Consider the following 21,376-nt stretch of genomic DNA (forward strand, 5'->3'; position numbering starts at 1 on the left):
TTAGCTGTGATGCGAAACTGGGAAATTTCGTGGTGAAAATAAAAAGCACAGTGACTATGACGATGTTATTCGTAGGAATCAAGCGCAAGTGGAGGCTCGGCCGCGTAATTAGACGTAAGACGTCTTATTTTTTATATACGACTTTTATTTAATGTTTATATATTTATATATATATACTGTGTGTGTATATATATAGTTTATATGTATATTATACAGTGTTTGTGGGTAAGAAGTGGAATGTTTGTGGCCCGTCCGGGTCAGATGAGTAGATATTAATACTCGTCCTAATGTGGAGCGGAGAGTGCGCAGGAACGCCGGCGGGGCGGGGCTCCGCGGTGACGTCACGGGACAGAGGGCGTGGCCTGGGCGGGGCGGAGGAGCGCGGCGCAGCGCGTAGCGGAGGAACCGGAGTCCCGCAGCACTGCGCGTCGGACGCGGGAGCCGCGGTTTCGCTCTCTCTCTCTCTCTTTTTTACTCTTCTTCTTCTTCCTCCTCCTCTTCCTCCTTCCGCGTCGTGCGTGTGACGCGGAGGCGGAGCGCTCGGATTGTACGGCGGTCGCGGACAGGAGGGGGAGGCGACGGGAAAAGTTTGCGTTTCCGAGAACGGACGAGCTGCGCAGGGAGCGACATGCAGCGCGTCTCCAGCGCGGGGTAGCGGCCGCCGCCTCCAGAAAACTTTTCGGCCGCCGATCGTCGTCTTCCTCTCCTCCTCCTCCTCCTCCTCCTCCTCCTCGTCCCCCACGATGTGCGTCCTGGCCAGATGCGCGCTGCTCCTCCAGCTGCTGGTCCTGATGGCGGGGGGCGGCCGGGCTCTGCTCTGCCTCCCCTGCGACGAGTCCAAGTGCGAGTCGCCCCGCCGCTGCCCGGGCGCGGTGCTGCTCGGCGTGTGCGGCTGCTGCCCGGTCTGCGCCAAGCAGAAGAACGAGAGCTGCGGCGGCGTGTACGGGCTGTACGGGACCTGCGACCGCGGGCTGCGCTGCGTCATCAGACCGCCGCTCGACGGGGCCTCGGTCACGCAGTACGAGGTCGGGCTCTGCGAAGGTGCGTGTTTACGTACGCACACACACTCACTCACACAAACACATATACACACACATATACACACCCGCACACTCACATACACACACTCACTCACACACATATACACACACGCACACTCACATACACACACTCACTCACACACATATACACACACGCACACTCACACGCACTCACACTCACATACACACACTCACACAAACACATATACACACACACACATACACACACTCACACAAACACATATACACACACACACACATACACACACTCACACAAACACATATACACACACGCACACTCACACACACTCACACACATATACACACACGCACACTCACATACACACACTCACTCACACACACACACATACACACACAAACACATATACACACACACACACGCACTCACACACATATACACACACGCACACTCACATACACACACTCACTCACAGACACACACACACACCACTCACACACGCACTCACACACATATACACACACGCACACTCACTCACACACATATACACACACGCACACTCACTCACACACATATACACACACGCACACTCACATACACACACTCACTCACACACATATACACACGCACACTCACATACACACACTCACACGCACGCACTCACACACACACACGCACTCACACACATATACACACTCACACACACACTCACACACACATGACATGTGATCGTCTTACGTCCAATCAGTAGTGACAGGGACAGTCCCCCTTGGGGACACCATTTACATTTACCTACTTATCCAGAGCGACTTACAGTCAGTAGTTACAGGGACAGTCCCCCCCCGGAGACATTCAGGGTTAAGTGTCTTGCTCAGGGACACGATGGTAGTAAGTGGGGTTTGAACCTGGGTCTTCTGGTTCACCCTGGTCCCCCTCATTGTCTGGTCCCACTTCCCCAGTTAGTGCTGCCGAGTAAATTGGGCTGAGGGACTCCCAGTGACACACGACTTCCATTATCGGCCGGCCCTTATTCCCACGACGCCCCAGTCTGAGTGGCGTGGATCGATTCGGCGCCCCCTTCCTGAAGACCCCCCCCGGCGGCGTGCGGCCCGGACGAGGCGACCCGTGCGTCCAGCTGGAGATGGATCCGGCGACCCCTGACCCCCGCGGCTGCCGAGCGCCGAACATTCCTGCACCGCTCGAGCGTGCTGCGTGCTCCGGCATGAGGGCCTGGGAGAGGAATAATCATTTATTTGCTCGGCCGACGCCCGTGTGCGAGGCGCAGCGCATACTTCGCATTTTTTAGCTACTGATGCGATCAGTTCCCCCCCCCCCTGCTGCGTGTTTACGGCAGACGTCTCCACACTGGCCACCGGAGGGGACATTTAGAACCGGGACGCTGGGGGACCAGAGGGATTATTCATCCTCCTTTTATTTAGAAAGTAACATCATGTCATGTGACCTGAATCCCTGCGAGGAAGAACAGAAGTTTTGTGCGTGACGATCATCAGTACTGTGGCGGTGTCATGTCTTTCCTCCTCGTCCACGGGTGCTCTGGCTGATGGAGCTTCTAACCTTCGACTTGGAGAATTCGTCAGTCGCCTCTCTTGATGATGATGATGATGATGATGATTGCAGAAATGTTGAATCCTTCCTGACGTCTTGTGTCAGAATCCACAACACACGTTTCGTAGATAACGTCTGTCGTGTGTTTATTTCGGGAAATATTTCATTATTACCCATCATGCTTTAAAGTGCTTCAGGTGAAGGCCCCGGGCTCTGTGAACTGGAAGTGTGGCCCCGTGTTTATGGCGTCCCCGTCCTCTCGCGCGGCGTAATCTGGCGCCGTGATCAGATTGGCGCATTGTGCAAGCGGCCCTCAGTGGGACAGAGGTGGCGGTGGGCGGGGCCGGCCTTTTATCAAAACCCCATTGTTCCGTCAAGGATCCAGGTGTCCCCGGGCCCCGGCCGGCCGCAGAATGCGGTTGTGCCGCGTTTGGTTGACAGGCTGCCGACCCCCCCGGTCCAGAAGCGAGTCGTGCTTTTAAAAGATGTCCTGCGGCCAGCTGGGTGCCGGAAAACTGATCTCTGTTGCTATAAACAACACCGTCGCGCGGCCCGGCGCGGATATTCGCTCCGGATCGGGTGCTGCGTGGGCAACCGGACCCCCACTTAGAGCTCTTAGTGCCATGAACACCCGGGACCCGACCCCCCCGAATCAGCACCGCATCAACGCGCCGTCCGAGGGGGCGGGTCCCCTCGTCAACCCGCGGCCTCCGCCTCCAATCGGACCAATCAGAAGACAGGAGGTTTATTGGTGTTTTCCCGGGACCGTCTTGCCAGCCGGTTACTCTGGTTGCACGTGGTGGAGGGTGTAGAGAACCTGGCCGTGGTCTGGTGTGGCTGCGAGGTTCTGTCATGCTGGAGTAAAGTGAAGTGAAGTGACTGTCATTTGTGATGCACAGCACACGGTGCACACGGTGAAATGTGTCCTCTGCATTTAACCCATCACCCTTGGTGAGCTGTGGGCAGCCATGACAGGTGCCCGGAGAGCAGTGGTAGTGGCCTAGTGAACACTCGCCTGTGAACCAGAAGACCCAGGTTCAAACCCCACTTACTACCATCGTGTCCCTGAGCAAGACACTTAACCCTGACTGTGTCCAGGGGGGGACTGTCCCTGTCACTACTGATTGTATGTCGCTCTGGATAAGGGCGTCTGGTAAATGCTGGAAATGTAAAGTGTGTGGGGGACGGTGGCAGCTCAATGGCACCTCGGCGTATCGGGATTCGAACCGGCAACCTTCTGACTATGGGCCCACCGCTGCCCCAGAGGATCTCTGTCCTGGTGGTGGTGGTGATGGCCGAGAGGCTCTCCATCCATCACGGCAGGGCTCTGATGGAGATCGTGATGTTCCGGTTCCCCCGTGACGAATAGCGGCGCGGCCGCTTCCGACACCGCCGGCTCATTGAAACGTGACCTGTACAAAATAAGAGCATGAAGACGCCATGCGGCCGCACGGCCTGCTGGGAGTTGGATGGATGTCCCGTGTGCTTGTATGAGGCATCTTTCGTCCTTGTGGGGCTGGAAGCCGCCAGCGTAGAACGCCGCGCCGTCACGGTGTGTAAAGGTCGCGGAGCCATGAAAATTATTATGATTATTTTTATACACAGCGGCATCAGGAGTGCAAACACAACACACATCAGTCACACACACACACACACACACACACACACACACACCAAGAGGTATCAGCCGTATCAGTAATGCATGTTTACTCTGTACATACATGGCTGGGAGGGGCAGAGCTCTGAGTGCATCATGGGAAGGGAGTGTTGGGGTTTTATTCAGAGGATGATATATGGATGTACGTGATTACAACGTCCATATTACATGCGTATGTACAGTAAAGGCCAAAAGTCTGGACACCTTCTCATTCAACGCGTTTTCTTTATCTTCATGACCATTTACGTTGGTAGATTCTCACTGAAGGCATCAAAACTATGAATGAACACATGTGGAGTTATGTACTTAACAAAAACTCCTTCAAGACTGTTGGAGAAGCATTTCAGGTGACGACCTCTTGAAGCTCATCGAGAGAATGCCAAGAGTGTGCAAAGCAGTAATCAGAGCAAATAAACTAGAATATAAAACATGTTTTCACTTATTTCACATTTTTTTGTTAAGTCCAGAACTCCACATGTGTTCATTCATAGTTTTGATGCCTTCAGTGAGAATCTACCAACGTAAATGGTCATGAAGATAAAGAAAACACGTTGAATGAGAAGGTGTCCAAACTTTTGTCCTGTATGGTAATATGTACGAGTTTTTCAGTGCCTGGTGTTGAGTAGAGGTGCGAACTTTCCATTACGATTATCAGCCACTGGATCTTTTTTTTTTTTTTTTATTACTTCCCATCACGTTTTGGAATACGAAAGTGAGATGAAAGTTGAGGCCTCGTTCACACGGCAGCGCTCTAGACTACCTTTTTTTTTTCAGTTTTACAGGCTTACTTTTATTCCCCTCTTTTAATAGCTGTCCATATAGGCAATATTTACTTGTAAATGATTAACTAACAATCTGGTGAACGTAAAGTCCCGTATTCGAATGAAAACAAGATAAAAATCTAAATGGAGCGGTCAAGTGATGCGTTTTTGGATGCTGTGATGGTGAAGCAGACGCTCGCGTCTGGCAATTACGTTCTGGCCGCTCTGGCAACGAGAGCAAAGTGTGTGTGTGTGTGTGTGTGTGTGTGTGTGTGTGAAGCATGTAGGTGCATTCATGTTGGTCCACATCCGGTGCCACAATAACGGTCGGGGACGCTCTAGTCCGTGGCCACATCCTCTATCTTAGGGGTCCGGGATACTCACCTCTCTGTCTCACTGCACCGCGCACACCGCCAAACGTACCACGGCCAATCAGAGGCGGGCCCCGCCCTTCACCAGCTCTGATTGGTTTAGAATGCGTCCTAATACGCGTGTGTTAAGGGTGCAGAATTGTGCGTAATTTTATAATGAAAGTGCTGAACTTCGATTGGCCGTCTGACGGACTGTGTTGTGTCCCGCGTGTCCCTCCAGACGAGAACTGGGACGACGACCAGCTGCTGGGGTTCGAGCCATGCAACGAGAACCTGGCGTCGGGCTGCAACATCGTGGACGGGAGGTGCGACTGCGACAGCCTGCGGACGTGCAGCAACCCGTTCGAGTTCCCGAGCCGGGACTCCTGTCAGGCGGCCCTGAGGAAGATCGAAGGTAGGCCCCGCCCTCGCGCGTCCCTTCAGATGTTTGTCTGGGACTCAGACGGGGCGTGTGCCGTCACGTTTGCTGCCCTTTCTGATGTGGCGGCCCCGCCCTGTGCTGCCGGCTACATAATTCGGAGGAAATCGGGCGGGGGCCGAGCGCACCCCTGAGCTCCTCGTGTCCAGGTGATGAGGGACTGGTCCTCTGGCCGGAGACGTTCGTCACAGTCTGATCCCATTTCAGAGGTGGGATGCGGGCTGGCTGGGCGGAGCCGCCACCAACATTCGTTTTAAAGCGTTGTGCGTGCAGTGTGTGTGTGCAGTGTGTGTGTGTGTGTGTGTAAAATGGGAGGAGTGTAATATTATTACTACTGAAATGGCGTTCTAATCAGGATGGATGTGCGGCGTACGGTATATTTACTGCATCGAAATCTCCGGACCGAGACGAGAAATGAAACGACGAGCCGCGCAGGAACGTGAATATGGAGGGAAGGGAGGTGGATATTTGGCTTCCTTTAATAACAAAAGGACCGTGGTGGCCCCGCCCCCCGATTCACGTCCGCCTGCCGCACCTCGGGGCTCGTCATTACGTGCCATTAACCCCCGTAATTGGCCCTGGCCGCAATCAAACCCACCGGCGGCGCTCAGTCAATTCCGGGAATCTTTGAAGGGCGTGGAGGGGGAGGGGCCTGCGGAGAGCGAATCGGTGACCTGTGATGGTTCGGCTCTGTTGGGGGTAAATAAGAGGCGGCGAGCGCGACAGCTTCCTGTTTAACATTCCGAGCGCCGGAGGTCCCCGGGGCCGCTCGCTCCCTTTATTCTTATTCCGATATACTTTCCTTCCTTCCACTTTCCCCCTTTCCCTGTTCCGAGGAGAGAGAGAGAGAGAGAGAGAGTGTGTGTGTGTGTGTGTGTGTGTGTGTGTGTGTGTGAGACAAGTTTCCTTTTAGTACGGCTGTGATAAAACAAACAAACAGGCTTATTTGTGGAATGTTGATAAGGTCCGTAACAGGACTACCGGGACGCCCCGTCCCACCACCACCGTCCCGGCTCCGGCGGGGTTCTGATGGCGCACGTGTGTGGGGATAAACACCATTTATTAATTATTATTAATGACTAATTTCCCGGTTAAGAATTCACGGCGCACGTTCCTCTGCACTCCCCCTTTTCTGTGTTTATTGGGAACATCCTGTTTTCGGAGCGAGGGTGGAAAAACGCCAAGGTCAGCGCGCAAGGTCACCTGGTTCGCCGGCGCCGCCGCCGCCGCTGTCCCATCTGGGGCTGGTTATGTTCTTGTTTTTCTGTTTGTGGGGCCGGGGGGGGGGCGCATTCCTGCGCCGTGGTGACGGTATGCGCTCGCCGCTTATCATTTACGTAAGAAAAACATTACCGGCGCGAGCCGCCCGCGGCCGCCGGCGGGATCCGGAACGCCGTAACTCAATTTGGGGCCGTAAGTGGCTCCCGCGGCCGTCCCGGAACCCGAAGCGCCGCCCTTCAGGGTCGTTTATCTGCGAGCAGGTGAGCTCGGTGAACCCGCCGAGGAATGCCAGGAATGCTGGGTAATTCGACCTCCGGCCCGGCGCCGCGCTCCTAATCGATGGCAGATCTGCGAGGCGGGCCAACTGCGCCGCGGTTGACCCCCGTGACCCCTGGCAAGGAGAAGCGTGCCGGGCGAGGACCCTCGCGTGCACGTCACTTTTGTTCATGTGCAAAAGTGTCCCCGAAAAATGACACCGCGAGAACGTTATTTAAAATATCGAGTTGAATAGGCGCTTCGTGGGATCGGGTTCCGGCGTGACCCCGCCCCCCGACCACGATGCTCAGGGAGGGTGAAGGGTCTCCTGGACGCTGGATTTAATGACTGGGGGAGGAGGAGGAGGAGGAGGAAGATGTAAAGGCTGACAGTTAAACCTCAGAGGAAGTTCACTTTCGCTCGAATTCAAATTCGGTTTCTCCGTCCCGGACGCTCGGCAGGGACGGAACTAGAACAAACTCCGTTTTCAACCAGCAGCCTGCCGCAGTCGACACCAAAATACAGCAGAACACGAGGAGCCGGTGGGACGGCGAGGGAGGGATTTCGTGTGACTGTGACCCGAGCACTCAGTAAAGGAAATGCCGCGCATTCCTGTCCGCTTCTGAGTGTGTGTGTGTGTGTGTGTGTGTGTGTGTTTGCCTGCCTGCCTGCCTGCCACTGTTCAGGAGAGTGGGCGGGACTAGTTGTGAAGAACGGCGTCCAGTTTTCCAGCCAAGTGCTGGGCGGGGCGGGGCAGGGCGGCGTGGAGCGGGGAGCGAGACCAGGAATGGAACGGAATGACCCCAACTGTTCCACGTTTTTGTCCCCTTTGGGTTAATCCGTCGAACAAATGTTTAATAGTTGAAGAGATGCTGTTCAGTAATTGATTAAAAGTCCATTGGGAACGTGGAACAGCACGTTGTGTGAGGGGGTGGGTGGAGGTGTGTGTGGGTGAGGTACCTGTTCTGCTGAGATGTCCTCGTTTGGTCTCCAGCTGTATCGAACTGCCTTCGTTCTCCTGCCATATTCAGGCACCTCTCAGCAGGTATGCAGGTGCCCAGTTATAAGGGTTTTTTGGATATAAATATCTGCCATGTTGGTATAATTCTGTTAATAAACCTGGACATAATATGCTGTGTCCCCACTTGGACAGACATTCACACTTTTTTGACATTGTGAGTAGATTGGTGCATACACACACGAACACGGTCCGCCTGAGTCGGTTTCAGCTAGTAGTGAAAATGGGACAAGCCAATCAAATGATCTGACATTTCTTCTGTCCTGATAATTACACACATACACACCCTCTCTCTCTCTCCGCAGCCATCAGTCGGGTCACACAGATGCCAACGGTATTGGCATCTCCGTTCAGCCGGACGTTTTCCGGCCCCTGGCTGGGTGGGGACTGGGAGCGCGGTTTGGTTGGCGGACAGGCGCAGATTTCGGGTGGGCGTGAAAAAACGCGATAATCTGACGCTGTTCTGCTGACCACCCAGTTGGTCCGAGTATAAATCCGAGTATAAATCCAAACTGGAACTTGCCCGCGAACATGGCTGAACATGTTCTTCTGTGTGCCCACTTGGACGGAATTTCACACTCTTTGGACATTGTGAGGACATTGGTACATACGTATGTGTGTAAAGTCTTCTTCACATTCGTAGAGGATCTAGTACAGCAGCAGATCATTTGTCAACGATCTTTTATGGTTCTTTTTGTATTTTTTCTATTGTAAAACGTACACGGTTTTCCGGTCACTGCCCCTTTAAGAGGTTTCGTCTCTAATTTCACCGCGAACCCGCCACGAAGCCGTCAACGCGGCCAGAGCAGCGCTGCTGGTAACGTGCTGTCGGAACGTGATTAGGTACCCGTCTAATGAACGGCTGGCAGGGCCCCCGCGGAACCCACTCGAGGGGAAGGGCTCCACACGGAACACGTTCTGCACTGAGCTCAGGCCAAATGTCAAACTTTTTACGCCTTATGACGCGAAGGGAGAGATTATATTTTTGCTTTTGCTTCTTTTTCCAATTGGAATTTGAAAAGGTTGACATTTCACCGCTCCCCGGTAACGGTTCTACCCCCCGCCCGCCCCGCCGGTTCCGCCAAGAGAACTGGCGTTTTTGCGATAAGCTCGTTTCATCCGTAACCCGCGTGCAAGGGAAGCGATTACCGGCGCGCTGCAGGAGGCCACAGCTTGGGTTGTGGTGACGATGAGGAGCAGCTCTGAATAAACACTAATGCTGCGTGATCTTCGTCATTACCTGCACCATACCCCGCCCCGCCCCAACCTGCCCCGCCCCTCACCATTTACAGCATTAAAAATACCCGTCGTAGAAATCCCTCGTTTGGTTGCGAGGTACCGGTCTGTAAATACCGTTACTTTTCTTTTTAAACATACGTAAGAATTAGGAACGTTTTCCTAAAAGGTTTTTATCTTGCGTTTGAATAGCTTTAGTGGCTCAGATGTTGGAACATCTAGTGGAATTTGATTCCATGGTCTAGATGAACGCTTTCCTCCTTCCTTGAGAGGTGGTGACACCAGTGGAGCAGCGCTGGAGGAACGGAGAGATGGAGATGAACGCTTTCCTCCTACCTTGAGAGATGGTGGCACCAGTGGAGCAGTGCTGGTGGAACGGAGAGATGGAGATGAACGCTTTCCTCCTACCTTGAGAGATGGTGGCACCAGTGGAGCAGTGCTGGTGGAAGGGAGAGATCGAGATGATTGCTTTCCTCCTACCTTGAGAGATGGTGGCACCAGTGGAGCAGCGCTGGTGGAACGGAGAGATCGAGATGATTGCTTTCCTCCTACCTTGAGAGATGGTGGCACCAGTGGAGCAGTGCTGGTGGAAGGGAGAGATCGAGATGATTGCTTTCCTCCTACCTTGAGAGATGGTGGCACCAGTTGGAGCAGTGCTGGTGGAAGGGAGAGATTGAGATGATCGCTTTCCTCCTACCTTGAGAGATGGTGGCACCAGTGGAGCAGTGCTGGAGGAACGGAGGTGCAGAGCGAGGAGCGATGAGTGAGGGTGTGACCCTTCAGCATCAGTATTTTGAACCTTATTCGGGGGCACCTACAGGAAGCCGGTGGAGTGGGGTGGAACTATTTGGGAAGGTTGAAACCAAGTCTGAGAGATCCGGTAGCGCTAGGACTGAGCTACAGTAGTCCAGGTTGGAGATGACTAGAGACTGAACAAGTATCTGAGTAGCTGAAGTTGATAAAAATGGACGAATCCACTTAATGTTGTAGAGAAGGAATGGACATGAGCGAAAGAGACTGGAAACGTGAGACGAGGTTACAGGTGTGTATGTGTGTGTAGAGGATTCAATTGGAACCTGCAGTGGACATTTTATTTTTGGAAGGTAGAAATTATTGATCAATCTGTAGATATTGTAACCGCAATATGAATCTGACTGGTGGATATTGATCGTTATCGTGATGGAGAAAAAAACTCACACATCACGGGTCTCGGAAGATGCTCTGAGATGCTGTGTGACGATTGGCTGGCAGCTACAGGTCCACCTGGGCCCCGCCCACTGCGCGGTTGTGGTGCAATAATGATGGTGTGATGCGTTGTGAAAGCAGGCTGTGTGTGTGTGTGTGTGTGTGTGTGTGTGTGTGTGGCGTGTTGAGACTGGACACAGCAGGAATGTGTTTTTTCTTTTAAGACTCCTTCTCTTTTCATTTAGATTCATTAAGGTCTCTCTCTCTCTCTCTCTCTCTCTCTCTCTCTCTGTTTGTGGAAGTGTGTATCCTGACTCCGCCCCCACCTGTGCAAAAACAAGTCATTGCTGTGTGAAGTTGAACTAACACACACACACACACACACACACGCACACACCGTTGAGTATTCAGCATTTCAGGGCGACACAATCAGTGAAGGTCACCCGCATTGATCCAGTCGCAGTTTGATGGACGCGTGTGAATCTTCAGAATTCCGCACGACTAACAATCACAGCGGCTCCAGCTCCGGATTTTTGGTGTTCTTTTGTTCCGTGTTTCTTTAGCTAGTTCTCCTGACGCGTCGGTGTTGTGGTGGCGCGTGATTGGTCGTGATTGATGGACTCGTCTGCGCCGCACTTATCTCTCTGTCGTCCGTCTGCGCTGACGAATGCGCAGGATCTAACGGCCCCCAGCTGCTGGGCGTGGCCCGGCGGGCTCTGACGCTTGTGCCGCGCGAACACGCGCTCGTTATTCACGCCGCAAAGCGCGCCGTAGACAGACGCATCCGTCAGGCGCCGCGTTTTTGAGTCACATAAATAAATAAAAAGTGTCTTCGCTCGCCCCTCGTCTGCTGGGGGCGGAGCTACAGTACAGCGACAGCAGATGGAATCGTCCGTACTTTGTTGCGGCGGCTCCTAGTCTCACCGACGCTCCAGGGTTCCTCGCTTCCTCTTGTGGACCTGGGGTCAAAGGTCATCCTGCCGCTGGTCTTCGTTCGGCCTGAAGTGAGGACGGAATTTGGATGAACAGGTACATCCAACCGGGATGGTAGTAGCCTAGTGGGTAACACACTTGCCTATGAACCAGAAGACTACAGAGTCACAGGTTCAAATCCCGCTTACTACCATCGTGTCCCTGAGCAGGACACTTAACCCTGAGTGTCTCCAGGGGGGGGACTGTCCCTGTAACTACTGACTGTAAGTCGCTCTGGATAAGGGCGTCTGGTAAATGCCAGAAATGTAAAATCATTCCAACACACGCAGCACTCTCTCTCCCCCTCCCGAGAGAAACGGCAAGAGAGGGAAGAGACCCGAGAGAGAGAAAGGAAGAGAGAGATAGAGAGAAACAAAGACTAAAGAGCGCGAGAAAGCAGAGCGCAGAGAGCGGAAGAAGAAAAAAAGGCGAGCGAGAGAACAAGAAGATGGGGCCCCTCCGACTAAGCCGAGACAAGAGCTCCCCCATCTGGCTCTCGTCCCCCTCTCTCTTTCCCTCTCTCTTTCTCTCTCTCTCCCCTCTTTCTCACTCTCTCTCTATCTCTCCCCCTCTTTCTCTCTCTCTCTCTCTCTCTCTCTCTATCTCTACCCCCCTCTCTCTCCCCCCCCTCTCTCGGTCAGGTTTGGAGGTTCCGCTTCTCTCTGGTGTGCCGTGGGTGTAGGAGGGAGGGGACGTTGCGGGGGGCTGAATTTCGGCTCAGCGGCGTTCCGGACCCCCAAGCTGCGTCTTCCTGTCTTTGGCAGCTGAACGGACGTGTGTGTGTGTGTGTGTGTTGGTGTGTTGTGTGTGCGCGTGCATGTGTGTGTGTGTGTGTGTTCAAGGCCCCTCAGCGCTGAAGCAGCACAGTGAGGATCTCTGATTCTGTTCAGAATAATTAATGAACTTCGTCCCCACGCCTGCGCCGCCACCTCAGGAGACTCCGTGTGGAGTTGGAATAGTGTGTGTGTGTGTGTGTGTGTGTGTGTGTGTGTGTCGCCATTTATTTAGTTAGTAAAGAATTGCTAGAACAATCAGGAAAACATGACATTGTCAGCGTGGTTGTGACAGCTCCGTCATTCCAGCCTGGATAAAACAACTGTTCGTGTTCGGTTCTAGTTTGGTTCTAGTCAGATCCGGAACGCCGGCTCCGCTGGGTTCCGCGGGTCCTCTCAGACGTTCCCTCGAATCATTTTTGATTCGTCTCCTTTTTTTTCCGCCTTTTTAAACAAGTGGAGCATCACAGGCGCGTGGAAATGTAGGCCACAGCAGCCACCGCCGCCCCGGGGCCCGGCACTTCCCACAATGCACCGCTCCGTCCTCGCCATCCACCGCTCTGACCTCAGCTGACCTCTCGCCAGTCTCGCGCGTGACCCGGCGTCTCGCCGCTCTGAGTTCGTCCTTTTTTTTTTTTATATATTCAGAGTTTGGCCCCAGAAGGGCTGTGATTGGCTGTTCGAGGCTGCGGCTGAGGGCCAGTTCTCCAGATGTCGAGTTGAATCGTGTCGGGAGGTGCAGCTCTTCACACGTTCCGGACTTCGCTCGTCAATAAATAAATCGCCATAATCGATCCTGCCGATTGTGCTGCCGGCGGCCCGTCTAACGGCTGGGTAATCCTCCGAGGAATTCCCGCTAATCCCATTCCGGCTCGTGGGGGGAAACGGAGAGTTCCACGCCGCACGTTCCTCCGCCACGGTCATCTTACGTCAATATCGAACCCAGGAGAGAAGTAAAACCACCCGGCCGGGCGCTTGACCGTAATCACTTTTAATGGCACCACTTTTGGAACGAGTTTAATTCCTTGTTGTTGTGCAGCAGAATTGAATGACCTTCTTTCTGTTGTGTTGAACTTTTTATTTCCTCGTGTGTGTGTGTGTGTGTGTGTGTGTGTGTGTGTGTGTGTGTGTGTGTGTGTGTGTGTGTGTGTGTGTGTGTGTGTGTGATTTCATGGCCTCTCATACATTTGGAATTGAAGCTTCATTTTAATTTTTCTAAAATTGCTTATACAGCCTGCGTTCAAAGGGGTCAAAGGTCATCCTGCTGCTGCTCTTCAGCCTGAATCGAGGAGTGAATTTTTATTGGACGATAATCAGTGATGCATTTGTTTTTTTATTATTATGTATTTATCTTTATTTATATATATATATATTTATTTATTTATCAAAAATGGACCTTCCCCCTCCACACACACACACACACACACACACACACACACTCACACACACTGCGACACGTTCCTTTTAACGCTGCCACCTGATGCACAGTTCTGCACCGGTTTGGGATCGTTTTGGTTCTGGTGACTTTTACTGACGGTGACGGAGGACAAAATGGATTTTTCCGAGCAACAGACCTGGTTTTAATCCCCTGGAGTAAAAGGCATCAATACGGAGCCTGGAGCCGGACTCTAATCACAACACACACTCCATCCATCACTTATTCATTGTTCTCTTGACAAAAATAATTGTGTTTAATCAAGTAGAAAACATGAACAGTGTTGATTTTATCTAATAAAGATTCTGCTTGATATGAGCTCTGACCGGAGGGGGGCGGGGTCAGGGGTGTGGCCTGCAGATTAACAAGTACATTAGTTATTACGTGCTGTGCGTGTTTATGCTGGTGTGTGTGTCTGTGCGTGTGTTTATGGTGTGTTTGTGCGTGCAGGTTAATGGTGTGTGTGTGTGTGTGTGTGTTTATGCTGTGTGTCTGCGTGTTTTCGGCGCGTGTGTGTGTGTTTACGGTGTGTGTGTAGGTGTGTGTTTATGGCGTGTGTGTGTGCGCGCGTGTTTACGCTGTGTGTGTGTGTGTGTGTGTGTGTGTTTACAGTGTGTGTGTGTAGGTGTGTGTTTACGGTGTGTGTGTGCGCGCGCATGTGTTTACAGTGTGTGTGTGTGTGTGTCTGTGAGTGTGTATTTACGATGTGTGTACACGTGTTTACAGTGTGTGTGTGTGTGTGTGTGTGTGTGTGTGTGTGTGTTTTATGGAGCAGGAACCGGGATTTTCAGTAAATCACCTGCGGTGTGTGTCGCGCCGCTGATGATGATGATGATGATGATGGTGATGATGATGATGATGGCCGCAGCGCTGGTTATCCTTCCAAATAAACCGCCTGATCACCGCGTGTACGCCAGATTACAGTCGATCTCCTGATCGGTACGTAGCCATGGTAACGGGATGCGGGTGTCCGTGGAGGATAAAAAGTTGAGCAGGACTCCTGGTTCCTGCGTTTATACGAGAACGGACGGGGAAGACGGGGCTTCAGCGGCGCCCGATGGAACGTTTCCGACGGAACCGTTCTTCTGGAAGAATGGCAGCGCGGTGCAGGATGAAGGGTGGATCTGAAGTGGAGAAGAATGATGGACCCGCGGCAGAGTTGCGGCGGCTCTGCACTCCACTCACATGTTAAAGACATGAAAACTGTCTATACTTAAAAAAAATGAACAATATTATTAAAATAATCGATGATATTACTATTAATAAAATTACGTATAACTGTTTAAAACGTAATGATATAATAATTAATATTACCCACTACTAGGCTGAAAGTGGGATCTTCCTGATTCCAGAGTTTATTATGAACATGTATTTTCATGTTTTTCCCATAAATCCCCATCACCGCGCGCCGTTGTTGTTTCTCGTGGTTTTGCCCGCGGGCTGTAAAATGCCGCTGGATGAATAATGACGGGCGCGCAATGCTCGCCGCCTTCTGGGGGAATTATGGGATATTTCACACCACCACCACCACCACCACCGTTTGAGGCTTTTACTGGTGGGAAAGAAGATGGATCATGTTTTCATCCTTCAAATACAGAAATAAACCCAGAGAGAGATTCTGCTGGCAGCTGCACGTCATCTCCTCCCTTTCTCCTCCGTTGTTTACACTCTTAATACGCCTTGTATACAAACGTGACCACGCCCATTACAGACAGCAACATTCAGGTTATCAGGCGCTTTAATTCCAGCGAACGTGACCACGCCCACTACCAACACCAACATGCAGGTTATCAGGCGCTTTAATTCCAGCGAACGTGACCACGCCCACTACCAACACCAACATGCAGGTTATCAGGCGCTTTAATTCCTAGTGTACGTGACCACGCCCACTACCAACACCAACATGCAGGTTATCAGGCGCTTTAATTCCAGTCAACGTGACCACGCCCACTACCAACACCCACATGCAGGTTATCAGGCACTTTAATTCCAGTCAACGTGACCACGCCCACTACCAACACCAACATGCAGGTTATCAGGCGCTTTAATTCCTAGTGTACGTGACCACGCCCACTACCAACACCAACATGCAGGTTATCAGGCGCTTTAATTCCAGCGAACGTGATTGATGTCATTTTTAAAAGATCACAGGAACCACATCTTTAATAACCAGCAGTCTATGTGTCTCCTGGGTTCGGTTTCTTGCTGTGGTTCTACCAGCGAACCTCCATCCCACTGGGGCAGTGGTGGCCTAGCGGTTAAAGAAGCGGCCCCTTAATCAGGAGGTTCGAATCCGCCGAGGTGCCACTGAGGTCCCGTTGATGAAGGTTCTGTCCCCACACACTGTTCACCAAGGGTGATGGTTAAATACAGAGGACACGTTTCACCGTGTCACCGTGTGCTGTGCTGCTGTGTATCATAATGACCATCACTTCACTTTCACTCTGTCCAACTCACCGAAGAACAGAAGGTTTTATTTCTCTCTGCACTAAAGCACCTCAGGGTTGCTCTGGCGAACTGGGTTCTTTCTCCTGATCCGGCTTCATCCAACCTGAGCGCAGAGAAGCGAACGTGACTTTCGATGAGCGGCGGTTCTGCGGAGAGACTCCAGAGGAGAGATGAGCCAACACGGAGCAACAGCCAGAAACGGCGCCGCATTCCGACCGACGCGGTGTCCACGCGGGTGGACGGGGCTTCTGTCTCGCCGTGTTGTTGTTGCTCGTGGGGAAACTCCCGTATTTCCTCGTTCCAGACCGGAGTTAATTAGTCACGCGGCCCGCGGCGCCGCGGCTTCTGCCATTAAAGGGGAGAATGCAGCAGCTGCTCGTACTGCTTTACTACTGCGCGCGTGTGTGCGCATTTCTGACCGTGTGTGTGTTTCTGCATGTGTGTGTGTGTGTGTGTGACAGTCAACAGGATTCTGCCTGTTTACCCTGTTTTCTAATCAGCTGGATGTAGTTGGATGGGCCAGTGGTGGCCTAGCGGTTAAGGAAGCGGCCCCGTAATCAGAAGGTTGTCGGTTCGAATCCCGATCTGCCAAGGTACCACTGAGGTGCCACTGAGCAAAGCACCGTCCCCACACACTGCTCCCCGGGCGCCTGTCATGGTGCCCACTGCTCACTCAGGGTGATGGGTTAAATGCAGAGGACAAATTTCACTGTGTGCACCGTGTGCTGTGCTGCTGTGTATCATAATTCACTTTGAATTTTTTTTTTAGTTTGAGCTGATGAAGTGTGTGTGTGTGTGTGTGTGTGTAGAGGAGAGGCCGGACTGCTCCAAGGCTCGCTGTGAGGTCCAGTTCTCGCCACGCTGCCCAGAGGACTCGGTGCTGATCGAGGGCTACGCCCCCGCGGGCGAGTGCTGCCCGTCGCCCAGCCGCTGCGTCTGCAGCCCCGCCGGCTGTCTGCGGAAGGTCTGTCAGCCCGGATACCTCAACATCCTGGTGTCCAAGGGCTCGGGACGTCCTGGAGAGTGCTGCGACCTGTACGAGTGCAAGCCAGGTGCGTGGGGTCCGCGGAGGTCAGAGGTCACACAGGCTTTCTGAATCACGAACGTCGGGGAACTGCTGATTTTTTTTAAAACACAATTTTTCTTATTTGTGGGCAATCGGGCAAAATGCTTCATATGAAATCGATGCGTTTCCACACCGATAACCAGTCAACTGTAAATACCAAAATGATCCAATTAATATTTCACTTTACTCAGCATTTGCATCTCACAAAATCAATGTCCTGTCTGAGGCGGCTATTTTGTGTGAGTTTTGTTCCCAAAAACGCCGTTCCCTGTCGCGGGACCTGAATGAACCCCGCCCCGAGGGCGTGGCACGGATCAGCAGTGGGCGTGTCTGTTCTTTTAGTCGTTGTTTTTCCTCCATGTTTCCTCCTTGTGTGTTCCCCCGTGTGTCCAGTGTTCAGCGTGGACTGCACCACCGTGGACTGTCCCGCGGTCCCACCGGTTCACTGTCCGCCGGACAGCTACGAGACGCAGGTCCGCCTGACCGCCGACGGCTGCTGCACCCTGCCTACCAGGTGAGACCCGGTGACCCTGCACCTGCGGGTGTGGCCTGTTCAGTATAGTTGTTTTTGGTCTTAATTTTACTTTTAGTTTAGTCTTTGTGACAAACTGTCCTTTTAGTTTTTATTATCCATAAATTTCTATTTCTCCCTGAGTTTTTCGACCCAACCGTCTTTCTCTCCCTGATAACCCACCACCAAATATCCATAACCCACCACAAGCATTCTGAAATATTAATAATGCTCGAACGGAACTGAGGACGTGACGTCATTGGTGCCACCGGATGGGAGAATCAGAAATAAGAATAACGCAATAAACCGAGAGGAAATAACGTCTTGTTGAGGCGTTTTACTCTCGTTTTTATTTTAGAAACATATTTTTATTCATCAACAATAATGCATGATATATTTCATTATAGTTATTGTCACTTGACGTCACTTGTCAGGTTGATGAAGATATTTCGTCAAACATTTCGTTGCCTAAAACAACTCTTACAAGCCAGTAGTAAAATCCACCGTAAGAACCGAACCGCATTGCAGGGTGGTAGTATCCTAGGGGGTAACACACTCGCCTATGGACCAGAAGACCCAGGTTCAAACCCCACTTACTACCATCGTGTCCCTGAGCAGGACACTTAACCCTGAGTGTCTCCAGGGGGGGACTGTCCCTGTCCCTTACTGACTGTAAGTAGTATAAGGATAAGGGCGTCTGCTAAATGGCAGAAATGTAAATGTAAATCTGTTCCGGGGGGGACGGGGGGGTCTTCGGCCTCCACGGAGAACTTGGAGTGCAGGAACCGCACCGCTCCCGCGTTCTGTGCTGAGAGAACCGTGATGCAGCTTCTTCTTCCTCCGCTCCCCTCCAGGTGCGAGTGTTTACCGGGGGCCTGCAGCGCGCCGCCGTGCGCCGCCGGAACCTCCCCCCAGCAGGTCTCCTGGGGCAACGGAACCCCTGGAAGGTGTTGCGACGCGTTCGAGTGCATCAATGGTGAGTCGCGTTCGTGTGATTGGAACCCTTCTCTCTCTCTCTTGGTTCTTGGTTCAGGGCAGCACCCTGGCCCAGACAGTCCAGGGTTCCAGGTTCTGTCAGGTGACTCCACATCAAAATCTTGAATTTACGCTGTTCTGGTTGCATTGTGCTCAGCATGTTCGTCTGAGGAACATGGGGGTAGAACCACTGGTACCTAGTTGGTTTATAAGGTTTTTACTGCTTGATGCTGGTGGATGAAGGGGCGGTTCCTGCAGGAACTGAGCAGAGGAACAACACGGCTGCACACAGCTGATTCCTGGAGAGTTACAGAGATCAGAAACGGAACAGGCGGAACACGCTGGGCAAACAGTAACCAGAACATCAACTGCTCACCTGTCAGCATGGAGACTGGGAGAATATGGGTTTAATCATGAAGATCCTTCACCTCTGGATACCATGTACCTACCTGCACACAGAAAACATTCTTTTACTCCATTCTGAAGGAAGAGCTGCTTGAACTAAAACATCTGTAAGTGCCGCAGAACCCAGTTCCATGTCATCTCCACCTCCTGCTGAGGAACATGGCCCTTTGTCCTCTTGGTGATTTTTCAAGAACGACGATTCTGCTGCAGGATCCACATGAAAGCAGCCTGGCGGAGCATCTGGCTGCCACAGCTCTGAGCGAACATGAATATTCCACTCAGCCCATGTAGAAGGAACATTCTGCAGGGTCTAAAATGTTAACTGATGGCCAGCAGCTGTCGAGAGATGGAGAAGATGAAGTGATCCTAGAATCTAAACATTCTAACCATCAGAGCTGTAAGTCTTGGCTCGAGTCGGGTTTGGGCTCAATATCTACCGGTTTAGTCAGGGTTTGGTTGAATCGGCATTGTGCGGTAAATAGCTAATGCAGCAAGGATGAGTGTCTCCAGCGGGGGACTGTCCCTGTAACTTCTGACTGTAAGTGTAAATGCTATAAATATCAATGTGTGTGTGTGTGAGAGAGAGAGAAAAGACAACGAAGACAACGTCTCGAACCTCCGGTCTATAGTACCTATCTTTTCCGTATGATTCGCTGCTTGTAAATTTGCTTCGGTAATTGGTAACAGTGTTTTGCATGTTGTGAATTTGTTTTATTAAATGTTAATTTTAACATTTAATGAAATGTTGTTTTGATTTGTATTTCACAACCGCTGTCATCAGGTGATGCATCTTAATTATCATGACAGAGATGCGAAAATGGATGCTGAGGTGGTGAAACGGAGGCTAGACTTGATTATTTTAAACCTGCTCATTTCCTTTCCCTAAAAAGCTGTACTTGTTTGGTCGAGTCGGATTCTGTTGCAGCTCTACTAATGATATCAACACCTCCTCTGGGTGGTGGTAGCCTAGCGGGTAACAGACTCGCCTATGAACCAGAAGACCCAGGTTCAAACCCCACTTACTATTATCGTGTCCCTGAGCAGGACACTTAACCCTGAGTGTCTCCAGGGGGGGACTGTCCCTGTAACTACTGATAATAAGTCGCTCTGGATAAGGGCGTCTGGTAAATGCTGTAAATGTAAATGTTTATTCCCAGTTTGCTGAAATGAATTAATCATGACTTAACTTAAGTTCAGGAAAAAGAATGTATTTTTCCCATTCACAAATGAATTGTGGGTCCCTCATCACTTCTCCCAGAAGACATTCCGCCCCTCATGCAAGTTTCTGAAGTTCTGGAACTCTCTGCACAAGTGTAAATGCACGTACTTCTCATGTATTTCAGGGATGCGTTTTTCTTCTCTGAAATAAAACACCAGTCAGTCTAGTCTGATGCGACTGTGAACGTGTGTAGACGGCCTGGCGATGCATCGCAGTAGAATTAAACATGGCCACGCTTCTCACTGCTGCTGCAGGTCCAGATCTTTCCTCAGACGTCTCCGCTGATGCAGTCAGCACGAGGCCATCCTCACAAGACATTTCTCTCTCCAGCCTCCATACGCGGAGTTTCTGCGGAACTTTTTTGTGTGATCAGTTGGAATAAATGCAGCCTTATGGGGACCAGAATAGGTGTCCCCGTGTTGGACGAAACATCCCGGTTTCCTGCCTGTGTGAGAACACTTGGTGCCCAGTAAGATAAGAAGAATACGCGTGGGGGTGGGGACAGTGAGACAGTGATGTCATTGTCCTGGCGAGACACGACCGATAAGAGTGTCTCTAACAGAGCCAATCAGTTCTGTGTGTGTCTGTGTGTTTATTCTAAAGTATGTGGGTCTTCTCTCTCTCTCTCTCTCTCTCTCACACACACACACACACACACACATAAGGTGTGTGTGTTCATCCTTGCTGCATTAGCTATAAAGATGCATTCAGGAGTGTTTACTGGAGTTCAGGTGGGTTTGATGTTGACGACTTTGTGTTCAACCCAATTAAATCTATTTTTACAGCGTCATCACACTGAAATGTGGGGAAACATCAAGGGGCTGTGAAGTCGTGTGTGTGTGTGTCAAATTTAAACTAAATATT

General features: G+C 51.6%; 1 protein-coding gene across 1 annotated transcript in view; it reads left to right on the forward strand.

The window, feature by feature from the left end:
* Positions 1-385: 385 nt before the first annotated feature.
* Positions 386-21,376, forward strand: part of crim1 (cysteine rich transmembrane BMP regulator 1 (chordin-like)) — a 41,551-nt gene continuing 20,560 nt past the window's right edge. The window contains exons 1-5 of the mRNA XM_028984327.1: positions 386-1,041; positions 5,596-5,769; positions 17,146-17,388; positions 17,796-17,916; positions 18,768-18,889. Of these exons, the coding sequence (XP_028840160.1) occupies positions 744-1,041; positions 5,596-5,769; positions 17,146-17,388; positions 17,796-17,916; positions 18,768-18,889 (958 nt within the window). The 5' untranslated portion in view covers positions 386-743. The remainder of the gene's footprint in view (positions 1,042-5,595; positions 5,770-17,145; positions 17,389-17,795; positions 17,917-18,767; positions 18,890-21,376) is intronic.

The sequence above is a fragment of the Denticeps clupeoides genome, chromosome 1 (genome assembly GCF_900700375.1).
Source record: "Denticeps clupeoides chromosome 1, fDenClu1.1, whole genome shotgun sequence".
Lineage (NCBI taxonomy): Eukaryota > Metazoa > Chordata > Actinopteri > Clupeiformes > Denticipitidae > Denticeps > Denticeps clupeoides.